At 37.7% G+C, this 22,811-nt stretch overlaps 1 protein-coding gene across 4 annotated transcripts; it reads right to left on the reverse strand.

Moving 5' to 3' along the window:
• Window positions 1-3,327: 3,327 nt before the first annotated feature.
• On the reverse strand, window positions 3,328-22,552 carry Ap3m2 (adaptor related protein complex 3 subunit mu 2). Of its 4 annotated transcripts, XR_011707114.1 has the most exons (10): window positions 22,499-22,552; window positions 20,356-20,700; window positions 14,751-14,922; window positions 12,062-12,199; window positions 9,066-9,151; window positions 8,667-8,800; window positions 7,141-7,348; window positions 6,695-6,839; window positions 5,437-5,623; window positions 3,328-3,872 (listed from the first exon to the last, which is right to left on the reverse strand). XR_011707114.1 is itself a non-coding variant. In XM_071610174.1 (9 exons), exons 2-9 carry the CDS (start codon window positions 20,626-20,628, stop codon window positions 5,523-5,525), a joined length of 1,257 nt encoding a protein of 418 aa, XP_071466275.1. In that variant the 5' UTR covers window positions 20,629-20,700; window positions 22,499-22,552; the 3' UTR covers window positions 3,328-5,522. The 4 variants fall into 4 exon arrangements, 3 of the variants coding, with proteins under 3 accessions (XP_071466275.1, XP_071466276.1, XP_071466277.1); XM_071610174.1 differs by having other exon boundaries at window positions 3,328-5,623; XM_071610175.1 differs by lacking the exon at window positions 22,499-22,552 and adding an exon at window positions 21,915-21,980 and having other exon boundaries at window positions 3,328-5,623.
• Between the last annotated feature and the right edge of the window lie 259 nt (window positions 22,553-22,811).

Genomic DNA, 22,811 nt, shown 5'->3' on the forward strand with positions numbered 1-22,811 from the left:
CTGTAGATTGGAATTCAGATTATGGGGGCTGTGAATGCCAAACTGAGTTTAGATTTAATTTAATAAGGAGCTATTTTGAGTATTTTGCTCAGGCAAGTGGGAGTATGTCAGGAAGATGAACTATGTGGTAATGGGAGAGTAACAAGACAGGTAGTAAGACTCTTTTTGACAGTAACTACAGTTACATAAAAAACAAATGAACTAATCATGACTTTGCTAACATAGCAACATCTCAATTGTTGGTTCAGACTAGAAGCTAGTATTTAGGTCACTTTTTCCCAAACCATTTTGCTTTTCTGCTCATCAGAATTACCTCTAGATTAGTTCACAAAGTATGTTACTTGAATACTGCTGCTTTCTGCTTCTCTTAGACTACTTTCTTATCACTCTTGAGATGAGACCCATGTTCCTAGCTGCTGCCTCAGTTTTTATCATTGACACTCTAGTTTCAAGAATATATCCAATGAAGCTTACTTTTGGGCATATGCTGACAGTTTCTTAAGGGAAGAGAAAGGTCTTTATCTCTTGAGGGGTTGTCCAAATTACCCAGTTTGAGGTTCTTGGAAGAAAAGTAGTTTACACTCACAAAAGAAATTATCTGCAGTCCAAGAATTTGATTGGTTGGATGGGGGAGGGAGGTCAGGAGGAGGGACAGAGATGGGGGTCTCCCCTGAAACGCTAATGTCCCTGGGCCAGTTAAATCAATGCAAACCATGGACACTTAGGTTGCAGATTTGGTGACTTCACACAACTTGTTTATAAGTTCTAAGATTTTAGACAGATGTTCATCTGTTTGTGAACTGCAATGAGCAAGAATCCCTGGCTTCTGCATCTCTGGCTGAAACACAGCAGTTCCAACCCCTCCCCCTTGCATGACAAGCTTTTCTTTAGAGAGTGGGGTTAATGAAATGAAATGAAGCAGTACGGCCTCCTGGGATGGAAATACAAAGTCAAAAGGCTCCAGCATTCCTCTGAGTGGAGTCTTGGAAACCGCAGACCAAATGAAGACAATTGCTTAGAAGAGGCCACTGAGTTACAGGGTAGAGACCCAACCCAGCAATACAGATTCATTTGAGTTATACTAAAACATCAGAGCAACACATCATTACCCAGGATGGGTTAGGAAATTCAGGATAAAATGGCTGGATCTTGTCAGGTGATGGAAATGAGTACAATAGGAAATTCAATATTATTTCCTCAATATCCCTGGCTGATTAATAAAACAAATAGATGCTAACAGACCCAAATAACAAGAAAGATTCCCAAGTAATTGTGAAGTTAGTTTTAGTGGGTATAAAGACCTAGAGGAATTCAGATGGTTAAAACTATTGTCCTCCTAGAGTTCCATTTGTGCACATCAAAATGTTATCATCAACTTTTGGCTCAACATTTAACTTCAAAATCCAAGCTCATTCAATCCCCAGTACTTAGGATCTTGGAGAAAGTTTGAGTTTCAAATTAAATGCCCTTTAAAAAAAAAAAAAACAACTAACAATTTGTATTGATGGCATTAAGTCACCACCTGCAGGCCATAGAGGAAAGTGCAAGTAAATAACAAAATTTCACATCACATCACAATGCTACCAAAACATCCTGAGGGAAGGGTTGCAGGTGTCCCTGATCCATGGGAGACACATTCTGAAATCCCCAGTGGGTGCTTGAAAGTATAGAACATTATATATCCAGTTTTCCTGTACATAAGTGCCTGTGATAAAGTTTAATTTATAAAATTAGGCGCAGAGATAAACAATAACAATTATTATCAATGTACTATTGTACAAAAGATATGTAAATGTGTTCTCTTTCCCTTTTTTACCCTTTACTTGCAATAAATGGCTTGGTATCACCTGTTACAGGGGCTTCCTTGCTGAAGTCTTCACAAAGGCTCAATGCTTTTTGGTGCAATACACAATCAGCAATTGGAACATGTTTTTTGTTCATGTCTTCTGCCCATGAATTCAATACCTCTTGCATCTTAATTAAGCACTTATAAAATGCACTGTGGCAGTAACTTTGTGTTGCTACAGCAAAATGAGTAAAAATTTCTTTTACAACTTCAGATATAAATCTTAGCAACTCAGTGTAGGATTTTTTTTTTTTTTCCTTTATTAAACAGAGAACTTTCACCTTTTCACTTTAGGCTTTTCTAAACCCTTAATCCAAACTCCAAGTGTTCCTACTCTTGTGCTTTGAGGCCACTAGGTAAAATAAGGGTTACTTGGACCTAACCATTGAAATTCTGGAATGGTCAATCTGATAACCAAGATGGCCAGGCCATTAGGTGACTAACAGATAGTATACACAGTGTAGAAATGCTGGACAAGAAGATGATTCATATCCACGGCAGTATGGTGCAGGACATATCAGTACAAGATAGAGTAGAATAACGCAGGAGAGAAAAAGATTTCATCAAGCTATTCAGAATTGTGCATAATTTAAGACATATGAGCTGTTTTTTTCCTGGAATTTTCCTTAATATTTTCAGCCTGTAGTTTATTCAGACATCTAAAACTTGGAAAAGCAAAACTGCAGATAAGGAACAGGGGGACTACTATACTAAAAAGTGGTGAAGAGAAGAAGCTGAATATTAACAAACCCTAAACACTGTGGCTATTAAATAGAAATTTTCAGAAGAATATGAGTACAGACAGGGAATATCAGCATCCACATTTTCCAGACTCCCAAGGTCTTAACCTTCCATAAAACCTTGACTACAATAAGGATGTCTAGTACCTTGCAGTCCTGCTCTGTGCCTAAATTAATCAACCTGAGAAGCAGGTCAAAAGGGAAAAATTAGGGAAAGAGCTGGACACAGTAGCGCACTGCCTGTAATCCCAGTGGCTTAGGAGGCTGAGACAGGAGGATTGTGAGTTCAAAGGCAGTCTCAGCAATGGTAAGGCGCTAAACAACTCAGTGAGACCTATTTCTAATAAAATATAAAAAAAGACTAGGGATGTGGTCCAGTGGTTGAGTGCCCCCGAGTTAAATCCCCGGTACCAAAAAGAAAAAAGAAAAAGAAAGAAAGGGATAGGGAAAGCACTAGAATAAACACCAGTAGCTTTAATGATTTTGTCTCTTATACCCTGGGGGAAAATAGTTTGATTGATAGGGACCTTAGTTGTCATAACTTAAAAGTGACATTAACACTAACATCCCCTATTTCCCAGCAGTGACCAGAGAATCAAATATGGTTTTATAACATCTGGCTAAAGAGAACAAAAATTAGCAAGATCCTCCTGAAAAGATAAATTGCTTATTGCTTCTACTGACAAATGCATGGCATAGCATTATTATTAGTCCTAATAACAAAACACTTCAGCCACAGAGGACTGGTAAAATTCAACTTTATTAAGATTTAAACAGAGAAGCTACTTCTGCACATGTTAACCACACAAACTGAACAGCTCAACTAAGGCACCCTGAACTATTCATGCCACCTGACACATTGTGGGAAGCTGGCAGTGATGCTTGATTGTACTCCAGTGGTCTGCTACACCCATGTGTGATGGTTATTTCACATGCTTAGGCCCACAGGTCCCATAGTCTAGATTTTAATTCTTCTTAGTTATGTCCCTTGCAATAAGATGAGCTGCCCTAGAAGACATAAAACAGCTGCAAAATCTTCAGGGACCAAGATTAGTTGATTCCTGTGACTTAGGAACCTTTCAGAGCCCTCAGAAGAGGTGATTCTGAACATTCCTGGGATTCACAGGCAGAAAAGTTTCCTCTACCATGGTGGGTGTGTACAGGCTGCAGTGTGGAGTGATGGAGTATGAAGCACATCTGGTTGTATGTAGCAGTTTATCCCAGAGAAAAACCACAAAGCAACATTACTCTGCAGCACAATAAGTCCTGGAAGCAGCAAGATAAAACTAGCAAAAAGAAAAAAAAAAAAGTTGCACAAGTATTTGGAAACAGGACTTTAGAGAACTACAGTTGGAGAGCGCAGGTTTCCTTTTTCTCCATGCACAATGCAGAGCACACTTTTGTTCTCTACCCTATACTTTGAAGATAGCAAAAACAAAAACAAAAACAAAACCTGTCTTTTACTTAGATATTTGAATAAGTAATGGACACATGAAAATAGAATAAAAATTACCCACTTGGAAAACCTTAAATACTTCTTAAGTTGTTTCTTAAACTGGGTTGGTTACATATGACCAAATGGTCCAGCTTCCTACAACATTAATTTTATTCAAAGATTTAAGGGAAATTTTTGCCTATCTATTGTTAATAAATATATTATAGAGTACAAAACAAAAGACTGAAGAAATGACAACTTTACCAAGCAGCTTCAAGGATCTATCATGTCCTCAATGCTAGGCATTATTTTTACCAAGTTCTACCTATGGAAAAGTTTCATAGAGGAAGGCTCAGGATCCAGTACCAGTCTAGCACAGATAAATGTAGACATGGGATCATTCAGTTATAGCTGTGATCCACCTTAATGGGAAATGAGCTGCCATTGCTACTCCAATACTCTGACTCATAAAATCTGGCTGCACTGAAACTCCTGCTATTTAGAAAATCCTGTGGAAGGATCAGGTAACCAGAAAGGCAGTGAATTCTGTAAAAGAGCAGAATTATTTTGGGAAGAAAGTGGGTCACCTTCTCACAGACCAAATGCTAAAGGCAAGCAAAAGAATATGAAAGCTAGCTCAATATCATCGGTCTTCAAGGAAAATTCTGATTCTACTGGGTTTTCTGTGTCAATAGTGGACTTGAATTTAAGAAGTTTCCAGTTCATTTTTAGAAGTATAAACAATATTATATATCAGAGGGATCAGAAAGAAATCAACTCTTTTCTTTACAACCCTCCTTAATGTAAAGGTTGATCACTTTCCTTGCCAATCTTTCACTTTAATATATCTCCTCAAAACTCTTCTTTAGTACCATTTCCTCTTTCTTCTCAAAGATCAGACCTTTTTTCTTTGTTTAAAATTTTTGCAGTGTTGGGGATCAAACCCAGGGCCTCGTGCATGCTAGGCAAGCATTCTACCACTAAGATACATCCCCAGGCTTGGATCAGATCATTTTTCATGTTGTGTGTGGTGCTGGGGCTTGAACCCAGGGCCTTGCACACTGTTAAGCAAGATCGGAGATCTATAATTGGCTTTCTTCAACTAAGATTCATTTTTCTTCTAATTTCCCTTCTTTCTAATCTTTCTACTTTAAAGAAAAAATCTATAAAGTCTTTCAGTGGCTTTAGATAATTAAAGCCAAGCAAGCAACAAATGCTGGTCTTTTTCTGTGGTAATTATGTTAAGAATAGTTAAATAAGATGTCAAGTACTGCTACCCTCCATTACACATCTCTTCTTGAGAACTGTGTTTCAGTTCCATGCCGTTCTCCCTGGTGACTCTTTTCTCCCTTGATTAGTTCCATGGCGCTGAAGGCTAAGGAAAAAGGGAGCAGATGGGCCCTGGAGGGACTTACCTAAGAGACAGGCTGATATTTTTTACTTTTAGACAAGTAAGAAATGAAAAAGTGTTCATGAGTGTTCCAACTACAAAACTTTCCCTTCAGGTTCGAACTTGGAACTTTCCAGCTTTTGTCATGTATTTTATGCCTTTAAAGGGTTTGTACTTTTCTCCATACATATCCAGACGATTCACTTTGAGTCCTGGAAAGGAGGAAGGGAAGGAGGAGAGAAAATAAGATATGAGTATTCAAAAGATGCAGGTAGCACAATTGTTTGCATGAATTTTAGTTCAAAGAGATTAGCAGGATGGAGACTGCAGTGACAATGAATCACTTCTGTGAAGCTGATGGACTCTTCAGACACAGTACATACACTGACAGTAAAAAAAAAAAAAAAAGCTTCATCAAAAAAATTATTCTATAAGAAGACCTCCTCATGTCGGAAAGATAGAAAGTTGCAGACTGCAATGACGGCTAGAGCAAAAAAGATCACTGTACTTTTTGTTCAAGTTATTGGACTGAGCAAATGAACAAATGATAACTAATGAATAATGAAAAATAATGAACTCATCAGTGACTGCTTTGTAAGTATTCCCACTGTAATAAAAATATATTATATACAGCTTGTAATTTATTAAGTGTTTTAAGGTGAAACAGCTTATAGCTTAACTGAATTCTAACCATTTAAATTAAATAAGGTCTTTTAGTAAAGAAAAACAGGAATATACATATAACACTAAAGTCATTTTCTTTCCATCTCATAGGGTTGTTCTAAGGACATATATGAAAAGAGCTTACAAGAGCACCTAGCACATAATAAATACCCAATAGATGATAACTACTTATTACTATCTTCCTATGGTCGGTACAGACTGGACTGGCCTGGATAGGTCTAATGGTTCCAAAGTGACACTAAAAGCAAATATGAGTCTTTCGAAATTGGGAAAAAGGAGAGGAAATTATTCTTTTCCATTACCAGCTAAGAATGCAGAAGTATTCATATAATGAAAATCTTAGGAACCTCAAATTATTATTTCTTAACATTTGTGACTTAAACACTTTTATTAAGGTCAGTTAGGCCAACTTCAAAGTAAGGATTGTAAACTCCCTCCAGAAATGTACTGGAAAAGATGTACCTAAAGATTATAAACCAGGTAACAAAACCAGATCTTATATAAATAGGGAGCCTTGGGAAGGCTTTTTGCTGTGTGTACTTTTTAGAAGAAAGCAACTTATGTTTGTTTCAAAGCTGCCTGAGCTTTGGGTCACTTACCAGAAATGGCCAGCTGCTGGATTTTAAACTGCAGGTTGATTGTGGGGTTTTCATCTGGTTTGGAAGCTCCAGCCTGAAGACTCATGGTCCCCTTCAAACTTGGTAGCTTTTGAGGATTTATCTTTCCTACATCCCAAGACAACATCTTCAAAGAAAATTTAAAAAGAGAAGTGATCTTTACAATAAAGTAATTAAGTATAGTAGAACCCCACATTTGAGATGGTTAGACTCTAACCTCAGGGCATCGGTTCACAATATCACAAGTTGCCTCTGGAGTGTTTTTTCAATAGAGAATCCTATTTGTCACCATAAGTAAACTCAAAAAAGAAAACAAGATCCCTTTGGTTAATCTCATCTTCCAAACAAGGCATAACGTCTGCATGGAGAGCTCTTGAAGTTTACTTCTACTTAACATCAACAATTCAAAACGCCCTGTTTTCCCCTACCTTTGTCACTGGGTCAAATGTGTGTGTCCCTTGGGATGGAGTGAGGCTCATATTCAGCACTCCTTTGGGCATCTGACTGATGACAATCACTCCTTCTATAGTCTTCCCCATAGTCTGCTTGGGTCCCACTGTTATTTCAAAGCGTCCAAGTGAACTACTGTCCCGGAAACTGATATTATGTTTGACATACACTGGAATTGCAACGAGACTGGAAAAGAGAAATAAAGAGCTCATATTATTCATGTACTGGAAAATGGCATTATTTTTCATTTTACATTATGTTTTTTTTTTTTTGCCCCTTTGGCAGCCTTTTCCTCCCTCACTTATATTCCTTATTTTTAAAAATATAGAAAAAAAAACAATCATTATTTTTTTATTTTTGAAAAGCTAAGGTGTTGTCTAGTAAACTGTCTTCTGATGAATTCCTGAATAACATAAATAAAATCAAAGTGCACATTAAGCCTACCATGAGAAAAATATTGAACAATAATGAAGTCCCTATATTTCTGTTTTAATTAGTGACCTGTGACTATTATTTGTACTGGAGAGAGAGGCCTTTCATAATTTCTTGAGGATTTTTTATTTTACCTCATCTGATCCTCAAAAAAACACTCAGAGGTAGAGTAGGCTATAATGATTTGACAGGACAGGAAGTTGACCCAGAGAAGTCACAGAATAATCCTATAGTAATAATGGTTCCTGTCACTGAGTACTTCCTGTGTACCAGTCACTATTCTCAATGCTTACCATTCATTTAATCCTTACCTTATTTCATCCTCCTAATAACAATTAAATATTACTGCCACTATGTGCTACTTCATAAGTGTGAAGTAGTTACTGATTTTAGAGATGAATACTGGTGTCCTTGAACTTAACTGAAATTAAGTAACTTGTAAAGGTCATATACTATAAGCACTGAAGGTGCTGGTTAAATCCAGGCAGTCAGATTCCAAAGCCTTTGACCTTAAGCATTCAGATGTTTCCCTAAACAACTGACTTCAAATCACACCTGAAGGTGTTGGTGGCTCTGGGGTCTCTTGGCTCTTGGGTCTGCACACCTTCTGCCATGCAATACTGCTTGTATCCAAAAGCCTGTAGGCTTCAAACTGAAGTGAACATTCAAGATCAAAAAAATCATTAAATTTTATGCTTTTTCATAGCACAATTTAATCTTTTTTGGCAGTCAAGTGGATTGAATATAGGCTTGCTCAGATTTTAATTTGAGAAAAAAAATGTTCTTGTTTAGACACATAACAAAAATGATAGTGATAAATTTGATGAGCACGTCCTCCACATTAAGCACTATTTAGACTCACTCAATCCTGATAAAAAGGTACTTTTATTATTTTCAAATAAGAAAACACACAGCAGGGAAACAACTAACCTGAGAAGGCACACTTAGTAACTATAGGAGCTGGAACTTGATCCCAGGTAACTTTAGAGCCCAAGTTCTTAATCACTACAGATACTATCTCCACATACACAGACAGACACAGATTCCACTCTCAGTGGGAGGAGCCGCTTACTTCTGTGCACTGACATGATAAGACAGCAGACGGAAGTTTCCATCAGGTGGGATGAAGGATAGAATACGCTCTGACTCCCAGCGCTTGAAACGAACACAAGGATGGAAGCTGACGTCATCCAACAGCCGGGGGTTCTACAGTTACCAGGCAAGGAAAAGCAAGTAGGAATTAAACACCTACTTTTCTTTCAGGAAAGTAATTCAGTTGCTATTTTTACTAAAAGACAGACACACACACACACACACACAAACTCTCTAATTACTTATAGAAAATTCAAGGCTGATATAAGCTTTGTGGCTGCCCTAATCATTTCTAGTTCTATTCTGTTCTTACCACTCTGGTTTTATAGAAACTTTTAATTTCCCACCCCAAGAACAGGAACTCTAGTCCAGGATTTACCATAAAGGAAAGTGTAAGGTCTGGCATTCCAGTGAGTTTTACACAGGCATCAACCACACCCTGGATCTCAGCAGTAACTGTGGAACCTGAGACAGAACAGACAAATAGAGTGTAAAGATTTACTGAACACCTCTCTGTCCTTCCCAGCTAACTTACTTCCTCCCTCTTGCTCCTCTCTCTTCTTTGCCTTCCCTGCCTCCTTTCTTCCCTTCTTCTTTCCTTCTGTCCAGCTGTCCAATTCATTTATCCAACCCATTCACCCATCCTTCCAAACATGTATCAACTACATATCAAGACTGAGACACTATGATGGGGATGAAAAGATTAATGAGATAGTTATTAGCCTAAAGGAGTTTTCAATCTAGTATCACAATCACACAGAGCATCATTATCTTAACCAATGGTTCAGAAAATTTCCTATTAGAAACTGCTCTCCCAAAGGTCACCAATGAGCTTTGCTGCTAAATAAGACACCCATGGTCTCTATCCTACAGGATCTCTGCAGCATTTGCCATTGTTGATCACTTCTTCCTTTTCAAAATGCTTTTCTGTCCTAACTTCTCCTAGTTTTCTCCTTTTATTCCCAGCTCTTCTTCTTCAGTGTCTTCTGTAGATTTCTTTACATGCCCTTAAATATCTAAGCTTTTCCACAGTTCTGAACTTCTTTTACTATATACTCTCTCCTTAGTAGTGTTACCTACTTCCCAAGATTTCCATTTTCATTTACAACCAACTATTTCCTACTGTTTTTAAGTTCAGCCTCACTTCTAATGGACATTCCACTGGAATGTCACTGTGGTGCTTCAAAGAGAATTTATCATCTTGCTCCCTGGACCACTCCTCTTGTTTTCCACATTGCTATGATGATACCACCTATCCTACTGCATAAGTTAGAAACACAGATGCATCTTTGACTATTTCTACCTCCTTAGTCCCCATATCCAATTACCAATTCTTCTCTTTTCTAAGACTTAACAGCTCTCAAATTTATTCATTCCTCTCCATCCTGACTACCATTATAGACAGTGATATTTTGTGTGTGAACTTCAGCAACAACTTCCTGCTTTCAATGCTTACAGTCTTACCCCACTTCAACTCATTATTCCACAACAAGCCTGATGAAATTATTCCCCAACTTAAAACTCTCCAAATGCTCTCAACTATCTTCCTTAAAATGGCATACAAGGTTCTTCATGATCTGGCCATCATTTTTTTTTTTTAAGTTTTCACTGATATTCTATAGTAAAATACAAAAACCATACAGTTCAGTAAATATCGTTACATCTCTGCAAGTACCATGCACATCAAAATGTAGAGCCTTTTCAGCAACCTGGTATGCTCCCTCTTATCCATTCCAGTTAAAGACATCCCCCAAATTCTGACTTCTATTACCTTCGATTGTGCTTATTTTCAAATTTCACATAAATGTAACCACATTATTTATACAATCTTATGCACCTGACTTTTCTGTTCAATGTTGTTAGGATTTACTTATATTGCTGGGTGTATCAGTGGTTCATTGTTTTTCTCTACCACACAGTGTTCTGCTGTATGGCCATATTAAAGTTTATTTATCCTTTCTATTGCTGAATATTTGGGTTATCTCCCATTTAAACTAATACAAAAAGTTGCTTTGGCCTTAGTTTTTTTTTAATTAATTTTTTTGTTTATATAGGATAGCGGAATGTATTACAATTCTTATTACACATATAGAGCACATTTTTTCATATTGTATACAAAGTATATTCACAGCAATTTATATCTTCATACATGTACTTTGGATAATAATGACCATCTCATTCCACCATCATTTCTAACCCCATGCCCCCTCCCTTCCCCTCCAACCCCTCTGCTCTATCTAGAGTTCGTCTATCCCTCCCATGCTCCCCCTCCCTACCCGACTGTGCATCAGTCTCCTTATGTCAGAGAAAACATTTGGCATTTGGTTTTTTGGATTGGTTAACTTCACTTAGCATTATCTTCTCTAACTCCATCCATTTACATGCAAATGCTATGATTTTATTCTCTTTTATTGCTGAGTAATATTCCATTGTGTGTGTGTGTGTGTGTGTGTATGTGTGTGTATGCCACATTGCCTTAGTTTTAAGGCCTCATCATTTCTTTTTTATGCTTCTCAATCCAGTCATACTGAACTACTTTATTTTCCAATAATATTTTGGGAGACACTGTTGGAGTGGTTGCTCCAAAATGAATGCAAATCTTAACAACTTCTATTTATTTTGCTGCTGAAGCAAAAACTATCTTCTCTACATACTTTTCTGGATGGGTATGGTCCCATTCATGCTCCACCTTTTTTACTTTCTCTCACTAGACTTTAATTAAGCCTTCCAGACACAGACTATGTCTTCAGAAATGACCACCAAACACCCACTATACAGCACTGTGCTATAATACAAGTTTTCAATAAACATGTGTTGAATGGATAAGTTCACTAATGTGAAGAGAACTTTCTGTAGACCTCTAAGCTTTAGAACTTTTAGTTATATTTATCTAATTTAGAATAGGTAGACAGGAAGGCTTCCTGAATCAGTAATTACAATTTTAGTTCCACCATCACAAATGGGAATTAAATACTTTTATAAAGGAAATCTAATCAATAAAATATTAGTTTGTTACTTCTTTTTTTATTATTATTGAAGAGGATAACACCTACGAAACAATTAATCCACATCAAAATAAAATCCACTGTGGCTCAGTGGTAGAGAACTTGTCTAGCAGGTGTGAGGCACTGGGTTCAATTCTCACCACCACATATGAATAAATGAATAAAATAAAGATCCATCAACAACCAAAAAAGATATTGAAAAGAAAAAAGTCCATTCCTTAACCAGCACAGTGCCTGACAGAGTGGGTACAAAATTAAAATGAATGTTTCTGAATAAGGAATAATTCTGATACTAACATGTATTATATAAAAGGGGCCTCCTAATTTCAAATCTCAGATGGTTCAAAACATCTTAAGAGCAAGCACCTACCTGATTTGTCAATAATGGCATCAATCTCTTCAATCACATCAAAATAGGCTTCATTGTTGGTATATTTTACCCCAGTCCGTCGCCAAGGCACCACTGACAGCTGCCCAGTTGGAAGTTGGTCACCCACATTGGTACTTCCTAGATAATTAATATTGATACTTTTAGAATCAAACAGGTACTTTAATGTCAATTTGATTCTAACAGTATACATTTCCCCAGAAGTTTCTATGCTCCCACTATTCATGCATTATCAAACAGAAGATGAGTGTTTCCAAACTTCTATATAGGGCAACCCAGTCTATTTTTAAAACTCATTGTCTCCATCTGGTCTGTCTCCTTGACCAGAATAAAGGTTTTTTTAAAAAGTTACCTGAGAGACAGATATCATATTTTGGATTTGAAAGTAACTTGAATTTAGTGTCTCAAATTCCACAATAGCTTGCAGCCTAAATAATGTATTGGGTTTCAGAACGTGTTGGTAATCTACATATTGACATAAAATTTTCATGGGTAAAAAAAGTATTGTAGCATAATGTAGGTTCTTAGGTACATTAGTGGTAGTATTAAAATGTACACATCAACATGGGCTGTTTCATACTAATGTTAAAACTTAAAAACACAAATTAGATTCTTTCCTGTCATTAAGAGCTCTAGATGAATTCTACATTTTTGCCTCAAAAAGTTTTTTAATTCGAAGATTTTTTACTGAAATAACAAAATGCTATAAATATTTTAAATTGTTTCCTACTTCATTTCCTGGATAGTTTTACTCTAAAGAAAGAAACACTATATACACTATATATTCAGCATGTTTATTAAATATTTCAGCTTTTATTCTTTTCTTCAGATTGAAGTGAGATACAGGCTTAAATAACTTCATAATATCCATAAATGATTCAAGCACTAACAAAGCTTTTAAGGCTTAAAATGAACTCAGAATATTGAAAAAAACGCCATACTTATTACCATATTATTAAAGTTGTTAAAACTTCATACTATATTCCATACTTGGTGAGGCAAACTTTCTTTTATTTTTTAAAAATTTATTTGCAAAACTGTCTTGGATCTTCTAGTATTATTACTCGAAGAATTTTGGTCTGCATGACTTAATCCACCTTGACATATTTAACAGGCCAAATTCTTATAATTCTTTTTCAAAATGCCATACCTACTTTTTATATTTACACTTTTTAAAATGCATTTTTTCCACTAGTTTTCAAATTCCATGAAATCCTTGTTTATTCATTAAACAAGTCCCAAAATACAGAACATTAATGAAGCACAATCATTAATCTGACTAAATCAAAACATTTTATTTTATTTATTTAGTTAGTTATGCTGGAGCTGAACCCAGGGTTGCCCTATTACTGAGCTACATCCCCATCCCTTTTTACTTTTTAAGACAGAGTCTCTCTAAGTTGCCTAGGGCCTTGCTGGGTTGCTGAGGTTGGTCTCAAACTTGGGATCCCCCTGCCTCAACCTCCTGAGTCACTGGGATTACAGGCACATATTACTACACCCAGTAAATCAACATTCAATATGTGTCTAAACAAACACCATGAACAATGTTAAATGACAAGCGACAGATTGTGAGAAAATATCTGCAATGCAGTATTCAAAATATATAAAGAACTCCTACAAAGTACCCTTATATTAGAAATATATCCCTAAATAAAAGAAATTCTTTTAAATCAGTATGAGAAAAGAAAAACATTTCAACAACAAAAAATTGGGCAAAGAACATGAAAAGGTAATTCTCAATAGAGGAAAAGCAATCAAGAAACTTGAGCAGGTTTTAATCTCACTAGCAACAAAAAAAATAAACAAAAACTGAGTTCATAACTAACAAGATGCCAATAAACCATCTATCAAATTGCCAAAGTCTCGGAAAAAAATAATACTAGGGTTGACTAGCTTCCACAGAAATTGCTACTGAAAACACAAATTCATGTTTAATTTTCTAGAGGGAAACTTGGCACAGCACAAAAGTCCTGAAAATATACACACCCCTTGACCTAGCGCTTCCATTTCTAGTATTGAAAATAAATCATCCCTGATGTACACAAAGATTTAAGAATATTAATCCCTCATTATTTAAAAGAAATATCAGAAATATCATAAACAGGGATTCAGTAAATAACTTGCATCTATTTAATATGAAAAAATTACAAAATCATTAATAATGATATAGAAACAAGGTGTGTTCATAAAATGTTGATAAAAGTGAAGCTTAAAAAAATATACAAGAATTTTTGCTTTAAAAAGTTTCATTTACCATTTACCTATTTAGAAATATATACCCCAGTATGTTAAGTGTGGTGGTGGGATTAAGAGGAATTTTCATGTTCCTCCTTGTGCTTTTCTATATTTCTGAAGTTTCTATAACCATCATGTTTTTCTTTAGACCTTTTTTTTTTGAGAGGCTAGGGATGGAACCAAGAGCCTTGCACATGCTAGGCAAGTGCTTACCACTGAGCTATATCCCCAGCCCATAAAATACTTCATTTTGTCATTGAAATCAGGGTATTTTCTATATAACAAAAATATTATTTCAGATTAGATTCAAAGACCATAAAGAGCAACATTAAAGTATCTGAACACTCAAGATTCCCAAACATTCAAAAATAATTCACACACCAGACTAAGCTACACCCAGGATGATAGTAACTTTTTGTCAGAACTCCCATACCTGTTATGGTGTTGACAACTGTCCGAAGGATAGTGGGAGGCTTTATCAGTTCTTTGAGAATGTTCGACTCAGTAGCCAAGGGAAACCCATTATCAAGCATCTCTTCCAAAACCTCATAAACCACAACCACATTGTCTTTGATCACTGGCTCTGAACAGACTCCAAAATAATCCTGATGAAGATATAACATGCACATTTATTGTCCAGAGACTGTAAAAATGTAAATAAATAAAAGAAGGTTTTCAAAGAGCAAGAATTTGGTTTATCCACATGTGTTTTACAGTGTTTCTGTGGTACTCTTCTACAATGCTGGAATGGGGCACAGCCACAGTTCTCTTAGGCAGCCTGGTTGGACAGAGGTAATACTAGCATATGGTACTATTGTCATTAGTAGCTGCTTCTAGAAATTAGAAGAAGTCAATTTAACTCTTTGGGTTAGTTTCTTCCACTTAATAAAATATGCAGAATACAAAATTGAATCCAGATTATTTTATGTGCTTAAGAATAAGAATTTGAATTATGCAAAATTATGCTATGACAGAATTATACATGAAAATCTTTTTAACCTTAACTGTGCTATTTCTTTACATTTGTGCATTGAATAAGAGTTGAGAAACAACAACAAAAAAAATTAGAATGAGGTGGATGAGCTAGCACAGTAGAAAATCTCTTAGGCAGCCCTAATGTTAGAATTCTAAGAATTCTTTTTTCCTTTTATTAAAAAGACTAAACATGATGGTGGAATGTGATGGACATTATTATCCAAAGTACATGTATGAAGACATGAATGGGTGTGAATATACTTTGTATACAATCAGGGATATGGGAAAAAAAAAAAAAGGCTAAACTAGTTGGGCAAGGGTGGCATGTGCCCCTAGTCCCCAGTTACCTGGGAGGCTGAGGCAAAACAACTGCTTAAGCCCAGGAGTTTGAGGCAAGTCAGGAAACACTGAAAAATCCTGTCTCAATGACAACAACAAAGTTAAATATTGTATCGTCTGGGGTCTAGAAAAATCACTGGAAGACCTGGATTATAATCTTGTCACTTTTTAGATCAAACTGTTCTCTGTGTTCATCAGCTTTCCAACACTGTGAAAAAAAAAAATACCTGATAAGAACAACTTAGAGGAAGAAAAGTTTATTCTGGCTCACAGTTTCAGAGGTCCTAGTGCACAGAAAGCCAACCCCACTGATTTGGGCCCAAGGTGAGGGAGAACATCATGGTGGAAGGGTGTAGCAGATGAGTACTGCTTAGCTCACAGCAGCCAGGAAGCACAGAGAAAGGGGAAGGATCTTGAAGGGAAGATGAACCCTTCCAGGGAATGAACCCATCCAGGACATGTCCCCAGTGACCCATTTCTTCCAGGTACAACCTACCTGCCTGATGTTACCACCCAATCCATTCAAACTAGGATAGATTTATTAGATTATAGCTCTCATAATTCAATCATTTCACCTCTGAATATCTCTACATTAAAAAAGGAACTTTGGAGGGATACCTCATATCCAAACCATAAACATGTTAATAACTAAGTTAGGTCTTGATTTCTGTTGTGGTAATAATCAGGATAATACCATTTGAATATACAAGAATATTGAAAGTACTAAGAATAAATGATTAAATGATAAGGTCCATGAAAGTACTTTATACATATAAAGTACTATGTGAAATGGAATAAATGTCTATAGTCATTTAGTGTATCCTTCTAAAATTGTCGTCTCATCTTTTACAGGGCCTCTGAGACAGGCATGCAACCCTTCTTGAATTCATCCACCAAAGGGAAATTTACCCCTTCTAAGAATCATACTAGCACCTTTGCACAGTTCTATTCATGGACAGCTCTGGTTATTAAGAATTCTTTCTTTTGCTAAATTCAAATCTGCCTCTTCCTAGCTGCCTTACACAGCAAGCTTACATAATAGCACTGCCATTATCTGAAGACAACAACAAACTTTCACTCATTTTCACAGAACCAAATTTCTAAGATCACTCTACTGTTCATGCTATGATATGATTTCCAGATTGTTTCACCATCTTGCCATATCTTTGACATCCAATATTGAATGCATTACACTAGATGAAGGCTAAATTACAATAGATAATCTCCATTGTCAGATCCCAAGATTTAAGGGGGAAAACTGTCACAAATTTCCTTCCCAAAGTGATTATATTTTTAAAAATTAAATTAAATTTTAAAAAACTACTTCACTTGATTTTATAAACCAAATAATGTGATATGAACACTTGGAAAGGAGACTTGACATGACAAAGTACCATAGCAAAAGTGCAGTACAGCTGGAACTCTATCATCATATTTTAGTACTAGAAAAGTTATGGTGTCAAGAAAGGATAAACATTCAAAAAAAAAAAGGCATTGAGCTGGGTATGATTGTGCACACCTGGAATCCCAGCTATTCCAGAGGCTGAGGCAGGAATATTACAACTACAAAGTCAGCCTTGGCACCACAGCAAGGCCCAAAGCAACTTAGCAAGACCCAGTCTCAAAAAAGAAAAAGGGCCAGGGATGTAGCTCCGTAATTAAATGTTCCTGGGTTAAATCCCTGGTAACAAAACAACAACAACAACAACAACAAATAACCACTGAAATCAGGATATGTATTTACTTTTAACAACTGCTTAAAAAATGACAAACTCACCAGGCACAGTGGTGCATGCCTGTAATCCTAGCGGCTCAAGAGGCTGAGACTGGAAGATCTTGAGTTCAAAGCCAGTCTCAGCAATGGCAAGATGCTAAGCAGCTCAGTGAGACCTCATCTCTAAATAAAATACAAAATAGGGCTGGGATGTGGCTCAGAGGTTAAGTGCCCCTGAGTTCAATCTCCAGTAAATAGCCCCCCTCAAAAAAATTACAAGATCTGAAGTTCTACAAAAAATTAGACAATAAGATAACAAACAACCCAATCAACAAATGGGCCAAGGACCTGAACAGACACTTCTCAGAGGACATACAGTCAATCAACAAGTACATGAAAAAATGCTCACCATCTCTAGCAGTCAGAGAAATGCAAATCAAAACCACCCTAAGATACCATCTCACTCCAGTAAGATTGGCAGCCATTATGAAGTCAAACAACAAGTGCTGGCGAGGATGTGGGGAAAAGGGTACACTTGTACATTGCTGGTGGGACTGCAAATTGGTGCAGCCAATTTGGAAAGCAGTATGGAGATTTCTTGGAAAGCTGGGAATGGAGCCACCATTTGACCCAGCTATTCCCCTTCTCGGTCTATTCCCTAAAGACCTAAAAAGAGCATGCTACAGGGACACTGCTACATCGATGTTCATAGCAGCACAATTCACAATAGCAAGACTGTGGAATCAACCTAGATGCCCTTCAATAGACGAATGGATAAAAAAAAAAAAAAAATGTGGCATTTATACACAATGGAGTATTACTCTGCATTAAAAAATGACAAAATCATAGAATTTGCAGGGAAATGGATGGCATTAGAGCAGATTATGCTAAGTGAAGCTAGCCAATCCCTAAAAAACAAATGCCAAATGTCTTCTTTGATATAAGGAGAGTAACTAAGAACAGAGTAGGGACGAAGAACAGGAGAAGAAGATTAACATTAAACAGGGATGAGAGGTGGGAGGGAAAGGGAGAGAGAAGGGAAATTGCATGGAAATGGAAGGAGACCCTCAGGGTTATACAAAAGTACATACAAGAGGAAGTGAGGGGAAAGGGAAAAATAATACAAGGGGGAGAAATGAATGACAGTAGAGGGGGTAGAGAGAGAAGAGGGGAGGGGAGGGGAGGGGAGGGGAGATAGTAGAGGATAGGAAAGGCAGCAGAACACAACAGACACTAGTATGGCAATATGTAAATCAATGGATGTGTAACTGATGTGATTCTGCAATCTGTATATGGGGTAAAAATGGGAGTTCATAACCCACTTGAATCAAAGTGTGAAATATGATATGTCAAGAACTATGTAATGTTTTGAACAACCAACAATAAAAAATTAAAAAAAAAAAAGATCTGAAGTTCTAGACTTCTAAATCAGCAATTTTACCGTGCTTTCTCAAATTCCTCTGTGATTTCAAAGAGATTACACAACTTTCCCACTACCTGTCTTGCAATGAGTTACATAATAATTGTATATGGCAACAGCAACAACTGTTGAGTTTCACTAATTGGACTGTTAATCTTAGAAAGAGTGAAGTATCATATGTGGAAATCATAGCAAGGCACAGTTAGAAAGGTTTAAGATCATAACTATTGGAATTACTTCTAGTCCTTTCACATACTGGGGCTTATAATTCTTAGGGGTTTGTTGTTGTTTTTGTTTTGCAGTGCTGGGAGCTGAATCTAGAATCTCACACAAACTACACAGTTGCTCTATTACTGAGTTACATCCCCAAACCTATTAATTCTTAGGTTTTCACTGTGCAAAGGAGCTAGTATGCTGAATAATTGGAATCCCAGATTAACAGTACTATCAGAGGGCTTGGATTGTGGCTCAGTGGCAGAGCACTTGCCCCCACATGTGAGATACTGGGTTCAATCCTCAGCACCACATAAAAATAAATAAACAAATAAAGATACTGTGTCCATAAATATTAAAAAAATATTTATAAAAATAGTACTATCAGAGAGTATTTGGAGAAAAAAATCTTATAAAATATATTTTAATTTTCTTGGGAATAAGAACAGCTCTAGATATAGAATATAGATATGAGTGCAAATGAATGGACTTTTTGATTTGCTTTTTAATTTTTATCATAATGTCTGGATTCTCATTCTCTTCTCCAACTCCACAATTCCCATATTCATGAGACTAATTCCAGACCTCACATGACACAAAAGTTAAACCAAAGGACCTTTGCTTCTAATTTATCATCTAAATTATACAAATAACTACAACAGTTAGAAGTTAAGTGATTTTGTTAGGAAGAGGATTCCACTGTATAAATCTAAAGCCTGGATACTCTAAAATCACATGCTATAAATTATGCTCTCATACCCTGGTAAACTTACCTCCCTTACCCTGCATTCCAGGACCCCCAAGATCTTCAAATCAAAATGATAACTGTATCTTGTAAAATGGGTTACAAATTCTTACAGATACAGAAGACTACCCAACCTTATGTTTGTAACAAGAGTTTATCACTCAGCAGTCATATGCTACAAATAACCACCTCAAACCAAAAATGAAGCATGGGTTCACAAGTTACCTCTGCCAGGGACAATTAAGATAAGCATTACTTGGCTTTTTCTGTATTTTCTTTTATAAAAGTTTACACATTTATCACTTTCTGAAGCAACTCAAAGCAACACTGTAACAATGGTTAGCATCAAGTCCACTATAATAAAAAAAAAAAAATCTAAACTCTACTTTGTAAACAAAATGTAGGATGGGAACTAAACACACCACACACAAGTTCAAAAGTATTCAATTTGTCATTTTAAATGCAGCCAATGCAATAATTAGAAAAAAGAATCTTAATTAGATAAGAGAAAAGTGAGTAATAGCAGAGTTTTGATTTCTCAGACTTCTTTTAACTGAAGCTGAATACAATGGAAACAGGACTGTAAAGACACTTTATAACTTATATATATGAATCCTCTCACATTCACTAACCTGAAATGTGTCCACTACTCGGTGAAGGAACTCAATGACAAACAGAGGTGGGACCTCAGTCTGAATCACGGCCACAAAAAAGATCTTGTGGCGGTAAACACTTAAGAGATAATGGTGAGGGGTAGGGATAACTGGAGGCACATTTTCTGCCTCAGTTGCTCTCTCCTGTGCCTCAAAAAAGTAATCGCAAACAGAACGACTGACCACACTTTTCCAATGTTTCTCCAGGAAAATATCTCCAGAGGAGTTGATCAAGAAAAGACTATGAATCATGGTGGGAAATTGTCAGTGAAGAGGAAAGTCTTTTTCAGTGGGAAAGCCTCAGGATTCTGCAAACTTTCAAACCTAAAAACAAAAGAAGCTATATTCAGTGCCATTCTCTCCCCATCTTTTCCAGCAGTCCAAGACTTACCAATTTTTTCAAGATCAGGCTCAAGTCTTCCTTTACTGCATGAGCTTGAAGTATCCTTCTCTTGAATTCCTAAGAATAATTATCAGCCATCTCTTTTGTCAATCATATACTCCTAGTTATCTCTCCCACTTACTCCTTCTCTGGTGCTGAGGACTGAACCTTGAGCCTCTCAAATGCTAAGCACATGCTCTATCATTAAGCTACAGTCCCAGCCCTTACTCCCAGTTACCTTTACTATTGCCTGAAATATACCCACTTAAAATACTACTTAATCTTTGGGTATCTATTTTCTCTTCAACTAAGCTCTTTAAAGGAGTTTTGAGGTTTTTGTTGTTGTTGTTGTTGTCTTATTGCACAGTACCACTTTGCATACAGGAGAAATGGAAGGTTTCAAAGAACATTAGTGACTTTGATAGGAGGTTTTGGTCACAATGCACACATACACGTTGCTCAGTTTAATCTGGTAGCCACCAGGAACTGAGTGAGGGTGTAGCTCAGTATGTGAGACCCTGAGTTCGATCCCCAGGACCTTCCAAAATAAATAAATATGGTAGGGCCAATGAGCACTTGAAATGTGGCTGGTTAGAACTGAGATATGCTGGCCACCTCTGGTGCATACCTGTAATCCCAGTTGCTTGGGAGGCCAAGGCAGGTGGATCACGGTTTAAAGCCAGCCTCTGCAAATTAGGGAGGCCCTTTCGCTAAATAAAATACAAAAAAGAGCTGTGGCTCAGTGTTTAAGTGCCCTTGAGTTCAATCCCTGGTACCAAAAGAAAAAAGAAAAGAACTGAGACATGCTGAAAGATCTAAAACAGATTTGGAAGATTTTGTACAAAAAAAAAAGATTTCAAATGTTACCATTAATTTACTGATTATATGCTATACTGTTTTGTATATATTAGGTAATAGAAAATATATTTAAATTAGTTCAACCTGTTTTATTACTTTAATACAGTTACTAGAAAAATGTAAAAATTACATTTTAATTTGCTCAGATTTCTATTAGAGTTGTGCTGGGAGCTAATCCAGAATGGAAAGCTGCCATTGTGGTCTTTATTCATTCAATGAGACCCATTCTCTGAGCACTTCTTATACACAGGCTCTTCGTTGGGTGCCTTTAAAAATCATCTCTCTGGGGAACAGGTACCTCTGACGGCGGAATCTCCACGGCTCCAGTCGCCAGAATGAGGCAGCCGCGAGGGACCCCAACTGTGGCTATTAGCCCAGGTGATCGCACCGCAAAGGCCTGCTGTACCAAGTACGCCAGGGCAAGCTTAATCCCTCTGCCGGCGGACTCGACTGCAGGAGGGAGGGAGGGAGGGACAGAGGGTGGAGAATGGGGAGACTGCGGAGAAGGAGGCCAAAGTGGGTTATTTCTAGGATGGTCCCAGCCTAGGACCCCGCGAGCCACGGTGAGGAAGGCACGGGGTAGATTTAAGGTAAACGCACATTCCGGGGGTAAACAGGGTTCAGGAGCCAGGGCCTTCCACTTTGCACCCATGTGTTGCCATGGTAACAGGATCCCCTCCTCCCTCCACCATCCGGCCAGAGCGGACCACCTCCTGGAGCCCGCTACTCTGTCTCTCACCTCACCCCATTGCTTGCCGAAGCTCTAAGGGTCAGTCCGATCGGCGCCACCCGGCGCCTCTGCCCGCCCCCCGCGCGCCCCCTCTCTGACCCTCGCGCGCCCCAGCCCCCTCCCCGCCGGTGCCTGAGGCCGCCGACTCTCACCCAGCCTCGCTCTTCGCAGCGCCGACCACTCCACTGTGCCAACAAGCTCCACCCCCACGCGCGCACTGGCCGCCGCTCGCACGCTGATTGGTCGGCCCCCGGGGCTCGCGCCGGCACCGCCCGCTACTGAGGCCTGAAGGCCGCTGATTGGGCGCCAATGCACCGCTCTTCTCTGATTGATCGCTGTCCGCGGCCTTCCCAGTTCTCGGGCTCGAACCCCTAATTGGCCCTCTTTTTAGGGCCGGGTAATCTCTGATTGGTGCAGCTCAGTGGTCCTGAGCCCAGATTGGAAGGCAAGGACAGTCTGAGGGCC

Source organism: Marmota flaviventris, chromosome 3 (genome assembly GCF_047511675.1).
Source record: "Marmota flaviventris isolate mMarFla1 chromosome 3, mMarFla1.hap1, whole genome shotgun sequence".
NCBI classification, from domain to species: Eukaryota; Metazoa; Chordata; class Mammalia; order Rodentia; family Sciuridae; genus Marmota; species Marmota flaviventris.

Coding starts and splice junctions, on each gene's coding strand:
- Ap3m2 (XM_071610174.1), bottom strand. CDS start 20,628: ATGATTCATAGTCTTTTCTTGATCAACTCCTCTGGAGATATTTTCCTG. Junction 9,152..12,061: donor TGCCATTATTGACAAATCAG/GTAGGTGCTTGC, acceptor GTTCTGTCTCAG/GTTCCACAGTTACTGCTGAG. Junction 8,801..9,065: donor ACCTTACACTTTCCTTTATG/GTAAATCCTGGA, acceptor TGGTAACTGTAG/AACCCCCGGCTGTTGGATGA.